This window comes from Thunnus albacares, chromosome 11 (genome assembly GCF_914725855.1).
Source record: "Thunnus albacares chromosome 11, fThuAlb1.1, whole genome shotgun sequence".
NCBI lineage: Eukaryota > Metazoa > Chordata > Actinopteri > Scombriformes > Scombridae > Thunnus > Thunnus albacares.
In genome coordinates, this window is record NC_058116.1 from 12,116,900 (window position 1) to 12,129,217 (window position 12,318).

A 12,318-nucleotide genomic window follows, 5' to 3' on the forward strand; every position below is an offset into this window, starting at 1 on the left:
CAGAAGAAGACTGAAACTAGGCCACTATAATGAGAGCACCATCTACTAGACTTGCTAATTTAGGAAATCTCTTCACATATTAATGCAGATCCAAATAATAAATCACTTGTGTTTTTGCTGTTTCAGAGGCATCTGAACTGTATAGTTGTGACACTGATAAAGGCTGGAAAGCGACTCCTCTGTCATTAAAATGAATTGAAGGACATTTCTCTATTTTGTCTTTTACCACTGTAATTATTTGGCTTCTTTAATATGAATCCCATGATTGGTTGTCACTGTTATTTGTGAATTTTGATACAGATATACATTCACATTAATTTCGAAATTTACAGAATTCAGAGTTTTTACATTTTGAAACAGTACACAGCATGCAGGAACACATTTTTTAAGTTTTCTGCAAAAAAGACACATTTAATAAAAATGATTTTAAAAAGTATTGTGTATGAATAAATTGTGTTTGAGTGTTTTCTTAAATATAGGTCAGTATTAGTCAGTGACTTTTCAGCAGCCACCAGTCTGCTAAAATAATTGTAGCTGCTTGCGATTTTGAAATTGAAGTAATTCATTTTTTAAGACAGTTGAGTCATAACATATATATTAAATGTTCATTTGAACTGCACTGCACTTCATCTTTGTCTGCAGCCAAGATAAGGAGTGGTGTTAGCATGCAGAATCCAATTACTGATATGTTGCTTTACCAAATGTATTTTAAAATGTATTCATGGTCTGATAAAATCAAATGAGCATCCTCTTGATCTTCTCTGCTGCCTTTGTGCTGCAGTGTGCTCTGAACACACTGCAGACTTCTTTCAAATTTGCAAATTTGCTTTGAGATGATTTTATAGTGTCTGCTTTTGTCACATTGTCATATTGTGTAATTCACTGAGTAAACCCTTTAACATTCAGTATAAGTATGTGTCTACATGAACATAAAGTGTAGACTTACCCTTTCTTTCTCATACCGTCCACAACATTGTGTAATACACCTCTGCTGGATTTTGGCGTGTCAGGTCTCTCTGGCTCAGAAGCAACTGACAAGTTCTCTGTAGACTTTTTGTCTGAGGCTTGTGATCAAAAACATCAAGAATCCATTAATAAAACCATCATATATCCTACACCACCTAACCTTCAAAACATACTTTCCACAGTGATCATTATGGTATTACACTTTTACAGTTGTCATTAGTGGTGAAACTCACTTGTCGGGCTGCTCATGATTGTCTGTTTAACCATGTCACTGCTCAGCACTCTCTGCTCAAAGCGCTTGGACCTCTCTTCCAGGAACCACTCTCCTGTAACAACCTTCAGCTCCCTGAAAACACATCGTACAACTCTATCAGACTGGAGGCGGCAGAGAATTGGCATGTCTCCTATTTCTGCCATTGATTTCTTATTGTGTGAATGTTGAATGTGCATAGTGACTGTAAGAGAAAGTCATGGCTAATTGATTCTGAAGAACAGACACCAAAGCTTGATGTTTACCAGAAATATTATGCCTAATAGTTCCATGGTAGCAGAGCTGAAATATCTCACATCACTTCTGTGTAAAGTACACTGATGAACAGTGTTAAAGGATATGGCTGAAAATTTTCTTTCTTTTCTATATTTTTCTTATTGTTGACAAATATCATGTCTAACAATGAACTGTACTACTACTTACAAGTATTGTGTGTGTATCCAAAGCCTGATATATTGTATTCCTCTGTACCGTAGACCTCTGTTGTTGTCCAAAAACTATTCAACACACATCAATGAGCCACACCGCTACACTAGACGGCATTTTCCTTGGCCTGTGAGATTAGGGTCACTGAAGTACTTCCTTGTACAGCAGAAGCTTCTACACATGTGTGGGAACGAAGTTCAGTTTACAGAACTTTGCTAGCTTGTTGTGCTGCATGTCACAACCTTGTGACTTTATTCTAAAGTTATTAATAATGTACAATGTGATACAAAGTCAAGAAGTTGTGATATGTTGCACAACAAGCTAGCAAAGCTCTGTAAAGATAAATCATGTCCTTGCACATGCTCAGTGGCGTCTGCCCACTAACTACTCTCTCTACTACTCTCCAGAGACTGAAAACTTGATTGCTGTTATTAGACTTTGGAGCTGTTTCTAAACAAACTAACGTAACTAAACTCTTCCAGGCCGAGGAGCATTTCACCCAGTGCAGCGGTGTGGCTCACTGATGTGTTTTAATAGGTTTTGGACAACAGTGGAGGTCCACAGCACAGAGGAATGCGATATATCAGGCTTTGGATACAGACACAATGCTTGTAAGTGGGACTTATTAATTACTGGTTTGGCATTGCACATGAGATTTGTTGACAATAAGAAAATATAGATAATCGCCAGCCATATGTTTTAAAATGGGTTTTTTTGGGGATGTTTGTGCGAACCAGAAACACCTGAGGCCCTCACAGACAAATGGAGACAGATGTGGTGTCATTAACCATCTAATCCAAACCATCTGGAGTCCATTCCTCTTTTAAACACTAAATTGGTCTGGTCCCTGCAGGCATTACACTTACGAGATCTTGGCACAAACGTTACACTTCCACTGACGTCTCTTAGGAGTTGTAATGCGGCAGTCATTGCAGACACGCAGCTGACACTCCTCACAGAGCTCTCCACGGTCAAAGATCAGGCCCAAAGTCTTAGTGCAGCGAGCACACTGTCGCTCCCCCGACTCCTGAGGCCGACGGGAACCTCTCCGTTTGATCTCCAGCAATTCATTCTTCAGCTTCCTGTGGTAGAGAAACAGGAGTACACCAAAGGATACTGAGAAAAGCGAGACAGACAGACTCGAATGATAATGACTGACACTGAAGTCCTCACCGTATTCTCTTCTCCTCTCTTTTCCTCACTTTCTCGTCTTTCTGCAGCACCTTCAGGATCATTTCTCTTTCATGTTCCAGCAGAAAGGAGAGGTTCAGATCTTCCATGACCTGCTCCATTGGTCCTTCAGTCTCGGCCAACGAAATCAGCCAAGCAAAGATGTTGCATGGAGGAAGCCAGAAAGAACTACATTATGCTGTGATGTGTTCCCATTTCTGTTATGTTAACATTTGGGTTGTTGTTCTTTTAGTATGTGCATAGTCCAAACTTGTGATTCCAAAAAGCTCCCCGCGTCCCTCCAGTGTTTATCTTCTCTTTCTTGAGAAATCTCACAGGAGATGGACACTCTCAGGAAACCTAGATGAGGTCAAACAGACAAAAGGGAAAGTCAACAAAATATGGCTGACACTAATAACTTCTAAACATCCAAATGGGTTTGAAGTCAAATTCCTAGTTAATGTGCTTTTTTTTGGCCAGTCTAAAACACGTTAATTAAAATAAAACAATGATTTTCAGGATTACAAGGGGAAACACAAGTAATTGGTAGACATTTGACAGCTCCACAGTCACTTACCAACCTCCCAATTAGTCTCCAGGTTTGACATTCAGAGCACAGCACCCACATTTCTCAGCTTCTATTAGCAAAACTCTATGTCTCCCTGAAATTCACAAGACTAATTATCTGCACACTGGCATGCCAATGCACACAGCTATATTACATTCATTTGGCAGATGTTTTTATCCAAAGACTTACTTTTTAGCAACACTAGTAGTCCTCAATAAAGCAATGTTGGTTGGTTGGTCCACCACTTTGGGCCAGACTGAAATATCTCAACATCTATTGGATGGATTACCATGAAATTTGGTTCATCCCAGAGGATGAAGCTTACTGACATAGGTAACTTTTTCATCTAGCAACATCATGAGGTTCGTATTTGTGATTTTGAGTAAAATGTCTCAACAACTATTCGATGGATTACAAGAAAATGTGGTGCACGCATTCATGTCCCCCTCAGGATGAATTGTAATCAATTTGTTGATCTCTTAACTTTTCATTTGGCACCATCAGTTCAAAATTTTCATCCAATACTTAAGGGTAACCCTAACCTTTATAGTCAAAGTACCAGTGCGCACAGCTCGAATTCTTGAACACTATATCAGGTCACAGATCAAAACAAACCAAACACTGACACTCACAAATCAATAGTCTTCTTAAGTATTGTAAGCAAAAATTAACGCGTTTCAGCAATAAGCCATCATCAGCATAATCAAAACAGCAGAAATGGCAACTTATATAAAAACAGGTGAGGTTCAAACACCAATTAGCAAAGAGAATACATAACTGCATAATAATCCATCTATGAATAAACCACCCAAATATGGACCTCTCCTAATGAAGATATTGTGACCACAATAATCAGAGAAAACAATGACAAGTATCACAAACTAAAAGGTAATGGATATATGAACCGAATGCCCAAGACAGAAACGTATAGCAAGAGACTATATATGAAGAGCTATACAATCCAGATTAATAAATGAAGATGCATATAAATAAAAAACCTTTATAATGTACATGCATTCACATTGTATATGACCTCAATTGAAGAAAAATTGTAAAAAAATTAGTCAATGCTTAAAACTGTCCAAAATGCACTAATGAATGTTCTACATAAATAGAGGGCTCAAACTACTCAGGTAATCGAAAAAATCTCTGAAACAAGATTTGTCTACAATAGGGACACATAGCATGTAAAAGGAAATAAATAAGGAGCTATATGACCCTGTTAGTCTAAATAGCTTGAATTTATCAAGAGAGCATAGAATAATGTTGTAGTTTGTTTTGTCATAGTTTGTTTTAACCCTAACCTTTACTTTAGTGCTAATTAGCAGATGTTAGGACACTAACATGCTAAACTACGATGGTGAACATGGTAAACATTTCCTGCTAAACAGAAGCATGTTAGCGTTGTCATTGTCAGCAGCTCAATGAACAGCCTCACAGAGCCACTAACCTCAGTTTGTTAGATTCAGTGTCTTGCTCGAGCACACTGTGATATACAGTATGGTTGGGAGGAGCTGGCAATCAAACCACCAACCCTACAATTAATGGCTCCACCATCTGAGCCACAGCAGCCTTGAGTTTAAAACAATGGAAATGTCATTCCAAGCTGCGCTGTGAAAACATTAAGTGGCCATGACTTTTTTCAAATGATGTGCTTTGAATGCTGAAAATAAACATACACACACACACTGAATATGAAAATCAGTCACACACAAACTAGATTACCATCTAGCTGCGGTGCCTGATCAAGTAAACTGCTGTGAATAACTTGATTTGCACAAAAAATAGCTTTCCATGCTGTCAATAAAACCAACCAAGAAGATTAGAAACTAATACATACAGGCTTATATGAGTCACTGAGGAGAGGACAAGATTCTGTCAGCGTACGTGTAAATGAAGTTGCGAAATCAAAATTGAATGGAGTGGAGGGATCTGCACAAGCCCACACCAACCTCCTTCAGTCCTTATTCATTACCGTCTCTTTCATCCTCTTTCTTCTCTCGCCTCTTGCCTTCACTTTACATGAATTAGCACTAATGAACCGGCAGACATCATCTCAGCTTCATTTGCAGCCAAAGGCACATCGTGACATCAGTGATTATAGCATTTTAAACTGAACTCCAGCTGCATTGTACCCATTGAAGAGATTTTCCACCTTTAAGACATGAGGTAGGGATTTAATAGAGGAAATAATGACGATTTACAGATACGTTACATTTAGAAGACTGAAACTTACTGTGAATAGTGGAGCAAGTGGAGTCTACGGACATGTTAGTGGCACTACAGTGGTGCTTTGAACTAAATTAGCATAGCCTACTGTAATAACATGCACTAACATGATGGTGTGTAGCTGATGTTTATCATTTTCATCCTCTTATTTTAGCATGTTAGCATGCTGATATTTGCTAATTAGCACTTAACACAAAGTACAGCTGGGGCTGAGGGGAATGTCACTAGTTTTGTAGATATTTGGTCGTAAACCAAAGTAATTACAGATCATCCTGAGGAGAATATTTTAAGGCAGTCCATCCATAGTCGTTGAGACATTTTACTCAAAACGACATATGTCAACCTCATGGTGGTGCTAGAGAAAAGTCAGGGGATCACCAAAGTTAGTAGGCTCCATCCTCTCTGCAGCATGGATGTCTGTACCACATTTCACAGTAATCCATCCAGTAGATGTTGAGATATTTCAGTCTGGACCAAAGTGGTGGACCAATTGGGAGCCATGCCACTAACATGACTAAAAAGTCTTTGGACAAAACCATCAAGCATCTGCCAAAGAATGTAATGTAGCTGTGTGTACTGGCAAGCAGGTGTGCAGATAATTTGTGCAAGTCTTGTGAATTTCAAGGAAAGATAGCGCTTTGCTAGTAGAAGCTTAAATATGTGGGTGATGTGCTCTGAATGTCAAGCCTGGAGACTAATTGGGAGTTGTCAAGATATTTCACCAAATGTCAACCAAATTTCACAAAAATATCAACCTGCTGGTGGCGCTAAAGGTAAAGTCAGAGGATCACCAGGGTCATTAGGGATCATCATCTGAACACCATGCACATCTGAACCACATTTCATGGCAATCCATCCAATAGTTGTCGAGATATTTCAGTCTGCATGGACTGTTATTTACCCTCAGACAAACACACAGGCTGTGTGAGACAGAGCTCCAGACTAAGTGGTCAACCGTACCACTTCTTCAAACATTCAGACAACACAATTATCTTCTAACTGGGAAATTAAAGTCATTGATCTCTGGGTTTGTAACTCAATTCATTATTACTCCACAGGCTGAACTGTAAACATAAGATTGCAAAGAATGTGCTCACCTGATAAAAATCAAAAGTAAATGTCTATAAAGCTGAAGGTTGAAAATGCAGAATATAACAACACATAAGATTCTGGTAGCTAAACAACTGTGCCACATGATGCTGACGTATTGGGCATATATGACTAATACTTGGTCAACAACATCAATAAAGTGAAACAAATATTTATCTGAGTGTCATTTTACAGTGGTGCTGTGAGCACGACATGGTCTCAGAGTTTGAACTGTGTGCTGCAGTAGGCGTGGTGTCCTGACGCAGCCCTCCCTGAGTACACACAACACACATTCCTATTGCCGCTCACTCTGCCCTGAGTAAACACCAGTGAGGAGACAGTTAAACTTTGGCTTCTGAACAGAGGAAATACACTCACTTCTCAGCTCTGCACTAATAATGTAGCTTCAAGGAATGCTCGCTGACTCACTGCTTTCTCAACACAGTGCGGGGAAGGTTTTCATCTTTTTCGCCTTTCACAATTCATGTTGTTCAAGCATATAATGGATCATTTGCCGCAGGGTCTATGCTTTACTGGGGACATCTGGCCACAAAGCCACATTGTGTTATTCTTGGTGTTTTATAACTCTGTGGCATTTCACTAGTTTGGTGTTTTCTGCAGGTGGCCGGGTTTACAGACAGCAGAATCAATCTGCCAATTAAAGACCACAGGTGTGCTGAGAACAGTTGGGCTCCGGTTGGCAGAAAAGCAGAGGATACATGGATGAGAAATGGCCACAGGATAAACATAAAATACAGTCATTACTGAACAGGAGAACACAAATGGCTGACAAAACAAAACAGGGTTTGAAGCATAGACTGTAAAAAATATGGACGTAGCCACCGTGACGTCATGGTTCCTGAAGAGCAGTTTTGAAACTCAAAGTGGGCAGCTCCGGCTGTCGCCATCTTGGCAGTCCCTGACTCCACCTGACTCCCAGCTAATCCAAAGTGGGCAAAGAGGTGGAGCTGAGGTAGGTCGAATGAAGCCTGGTTGCTGAAACAAGCCACCTGGTGGCTAGCGACCTGTCACTCAGCGGCCACGTCCTTAACTATGCATAACTTTACGGTTATAAAAACATTCCGTGCAGTTGTCATGAAAGGGGAAATTAGCTATAGAGACCAAAACTATTTTTTGTATCAGGCTGTAAACATGTTTATTTCTGCTGCAAGTGGGGCATTTTAATATGGGGGTCTATGAGGATTGACTCACTTTTGGAGCCAGCCTCAAGTGGCCATTCAAGGAACTGCAGTTTTTGGTACTTCCACATTGGCTTCATTTTTCAGCCCCGGAGGTTGCCACTTGATTTGAAGTCATAAACCAAGGCCATGTACTTTCAACTCAGTCCTGAACTGTGTGTAGTTGGATACAAGGATGTTCTTCCAGAAAGAAAACCTTCACATGCAAATAGTTTTAAGGGGAAAATCAGTGCAAAATGATTCATTTACTTTTATTACATTCTGACTTTGAAAAAAGGTCTTGGTTTGTACTTGATACACCGGGTTATGTTTGGCTTTGGATGGATGCACTCTGCAAATAGAGGCCCTGTCAGACATGGCAGCTGAGGGGGGCTTTAAAAGATAAGTCAGTGATATTCTATATTTTCCTTATTCTTCAACAAATCCCATGAAAAGACAAAACCAACAGTGAACTGATCCTAATACACAAGTACTGTCTGTGTATCTAAAGCCTGATATAGTTTATTCCTCAGTGCTGTAAAACCCCATTGTTCAAAAACTTTTAAAAATACATCAGTGAACCACACTGTTGTACTGGTTGACATGGTCCTTCATTACAATGAACACGGGCACTGTAGTTCATTAAAAAATATACCAATAAGTCACATCGTTACAATAGAGTTGTGAAGTGAGAGGGGCCGCTGGTTCCAGACGTGTTTTCTCCATTCTGTATTCCCATTTAAAATTTTCTTTAAATAATTTCCTCAATATTACTGAACAGAGAAACTCAGGATTGTCCAGGATAATGTAACGTTCTTATAGGTTTATATTATGACCACTCGTTTCAATTATTTCAACTTCATTAGAGGCAAATCAGAGCTGTAATGAATTCCAAGCACTTCATCACTGAGGTTATACACAAAAGCTGCACCATAGTTGCTGAATTCCCTCAAAAGTGACCTTGAAAAGAGACCTAGACCTAGAAAACCGAACTGACTCACACTGTAGATTGTAAAATCAGTTTTCTTAACATCGTAATCTTTAGCTTCTGCCCACCGTTAGCGTTGCACGAGTCATTAGCCGTGTTTCCATTAGATTCACAAGATAATTTTAAGCAAATTTTTGAAATGTCGCAAAAAGGAAAATGCGAATTAGGTGCGTTTCCATTAACTGGTTTGAAGCTAACAAGGCTACGTAACACATACTTTTATCAGTAGATGGCGATATAGGCTTAAATAATCTGCCAATAAACAGAGTAGAAGTAGAGGTTGCCCACTGGAAACAAAACAAATAGTTTTATTGCCATGGCTAGAGCACCAAATGTTTGAAAATAGTCCCGAACAAATGCACCATTTACTCCTGTTAATGTGATATTTGCTAAAACCTGCAGTGTCCAGCTGTTTTAGGAAACTACTGAGCCTGTTGTTAAAAACTGAAACTACATTTCTGTGATCTACATCTTCAGCAGAAACCAAAGGGCTTGAGAGCCACAGACAGGATATAAAAGTCAGAGAGTATCTTCTTCACATGGAATTTGTTGAAAATAAATAAAATATAAAATCATGCTGTCCCTTTAAAATGCAGTCTTATTTATTTAGTACTGATTCTTTGAAGCCAAAATTTTGTTATTCTGCTGTTCTTCAGCATCGCAACTTAGCATATAAGAGTGTTCCCCTCTGGCTAAATTGTTTTGCTCATCGGTGCTCCTGTGACTTGAACAACAGATATCTGGACTATTTGTTGCCTCGTGTTGTGTAAATGTGATCTAATAAAAAAAAAAAAAAATCAGTGTGATGCTTAGACCTCTTGATGCTTGAATATGCTGCTACTGTAACTAGAATTCAACACAGTCTTTGTGAATGTGGTTTAGTTACTTGAGCATTGAGTTGATATTTGTCTGAGTGTACACCCACATCCAGGTTTACTCACAAAGTTTAGTAGCAAATGAGCTAACTGCCTGATCTCTCTATGTCTTTTTGTTTCATTCAACATTCCCAAATTAAATTATGGTATGACTGAGCAAAGGAAACGAGTGCCAAATCTTCTCCACCATGAAAAAACACAGCTATTATAGACTATATTCAGCTCTACAAAGTTGTTTAAAGGTGGAGTTTTTGATCACTAGTAGTGCTATGCAGCAATGTTTTTATGAGTTGTGCTTATTTGTTCTCATGCACACACATAAACACATGAAACACGCAATACACATTCCTGCCTATAGTTTCACACTTCATAGTTCATTCATAATCTACAAATCCACTGGCCATAATATTCATATCGATACTTTCTGATATCAATATATATCACAATATAGCTAATGTAGTCACAATCACACATTCATACTGAGAAAGCATTCTCACCAGGTCCATTGTTCTGGACTGTTCTGGAGCTTTCAATCATCAAAGTACAGCTGAGTCTTATGTGAATGTCATCAGTTTAGTAGATATTTGACCTAATGGTGGCGCTAGATGGAAAATTAAGGGCTAAAATGGCTCATTTAGTTACTTTTTTAAAATCACAGCTTGGTTAAATTATTAATTTGGACAGCAGAATTGATAAACTATATCATGATAATCATCATGGTACAATTTTGATAAAATTTGATAAACTGCAACATTGAATTATTGCCCAGGCTATATAGAAACGTGTGTTTTTTCCTGACATCACCTGCACTCAGCTCATATTTCTCTCTCCTCTTGTTCACTTTTCACTCCTGAACTTCAGTGGGATCTCAGCAGCAGAGCAGCAATATCAACTTTATGCAGAAGCTTTGAATGCATCACACACTTTACACAACATGTGAATGCGGTTATGAAACCTTTCTATGAGAGAGTTAAAGTGGGGTGACTGAGGCTGAGAGAACATTTTATGGTGCGTTGTGTATTTTTTACAGAAATGTGGGTCAGCCCCATCGTCTTCAAATTCACCAGCTTCGACTTCAGCTTTAGCCTTGTTATTTCAGCGAGGAGCAGCACAGATCTTTGATGTGAGAGACCTCTTTCGCCTTTAAGATAGTAAATAAATCATACAGTAGCTCCTTCACCTCGTATCAGCAGATCTTTAATCTCATGGGAGACTGGCGTTTTCTGGATAATTTCCCCTGGTGCTTTCATTTTCTAGCATGTACACTACCACACAATGCGCACAGAGGCGACTATGAAGAGCAGTGAGTCCAGATCATTAATAAATTATACTAATTGCCAGTACCATGTAACCGACAGCTGCAGGAGTCTATCAACTATTATTCTGTCTATAGAGGGTTTTCTTCCAGTTGAAAGTTGGTGGGACCTGCAGTCTGTAATGTACTGCGGCTCTGCTCTTTTGTTTTCATGTATTAGCCTTAAATGCCACTGTGGTAAACCACAGGATGCTGTACGGTTTCTTCCTGCATTAATAATGCGACACAGACGCCGGTAGACAGTGATCATGAATGGCAGAGAGCATCTCTGGTGACCACTAAACAGCAGGTCAATGCAACTCAGCCAGAGAAACATCCTGCCGGCCAGCCAACACAGGATTTTATATGGTGCACACACACACAGTGGCAGGCATGCTCTGAGAGTAGAAAACATCAATAATTCATCAACAATGATCAATAACGGTACACTTCACAGCTGCTTACACCAGAGAATATAACATACTCTGCTCTTGTAGTTCTACTATAACTAGTAAAGGTTGATTTCTTGACACCATGTACAATAGACCTGTGACATCACAAGTCTGCACATCACCCAACATCCATGCATATGCCACATTTATGTCACTATAGAGCACTAGTTTGTAATTGTTCATTTAAACATCCAAGCCATTATGACAAGATAACATGACGCTAACTATGACTTAAGTGCATCAAAAGGCAAACCAATAGTCAGTATTAAACCCAAATTTAATGTGTATATGTTTTATCGTCAATGCAGAGTGTTTTAAGGCAGCGCATGAACAAATCATACAACCATTTTCAGTTGTCAGATGATATGAATGCTCACTGCATAAATGTGAATCTTTCCCATCTCTCCCATCCATCCCACGTGATGTGAACGTTATATAAATGGTAAATAAATGGACTGCACTTATATAGCAGCTTTCTAGTCCTCTGACCACTCAAAGTGCTTTTTACACTACTAGCCACATTCACCCATTCACACACACATTCATAAAATGATGGCACAGCCATCAGGGTTCAGTATCTTACAAACCACTTTACCCTCAAGCAGTAAACAAATAAATAACCTAGGAAAGTAGAGAAAAGTACTTCACTGTCACTTTAATAGACTCACTTTATTTGGTTAGTATTTCATTGGTCAGTTTGAGTGTTTAATGGCGTATTTTGTGTTCCATTTAGTCAATCAACAGAAAATATATTAGCAACTATTTTGATCATCAATAAATTGTAATTTATCGAGCAAAAACATTCTTTTATT

At 39.0% G+C, this 12,318-nt stretch overlaps 1 protein-coding gene across 4 annotated transcripts in view; it reads right to left on the reverse strand.

Annotated features, from left to right (window-relative positions):
• sytl5 (synaptotagmin-like 5) overlaps nt 1-12,318 on the reverse strand; it is a 51,367-nt gene that overhangs the window by 19,902 nt on the left and 19,147 nt on the right. For all 4 annotated transcript variants that reach the window (XM_044366348.1, XM_044366349.1, XM_044366346.1 and 1 more), the window contains exons 2-5: nt 2,837-3,193; nt 2,530-2,745; nt 1,200-1,312; nt 947-1,064 (exon numbers count right to left, since the gene is read on the reverse strand). In XM_044366348.1, the coding sequence (XP_044222283.1) occupies nt 947-1,064; nt 1,200-1,312; nt 2,530-2,745; nt 2,837-2,955 (566 nt within the window). In that variant the 5' untranslated portion in view covers nt 2,956-3,193. The remainder of the gene's footprint in view (nt 1-946; nt 1,065-1,199; nt 1,313-2,529; nt 2,746-2,836; nt 3,194-12,318) is intronic.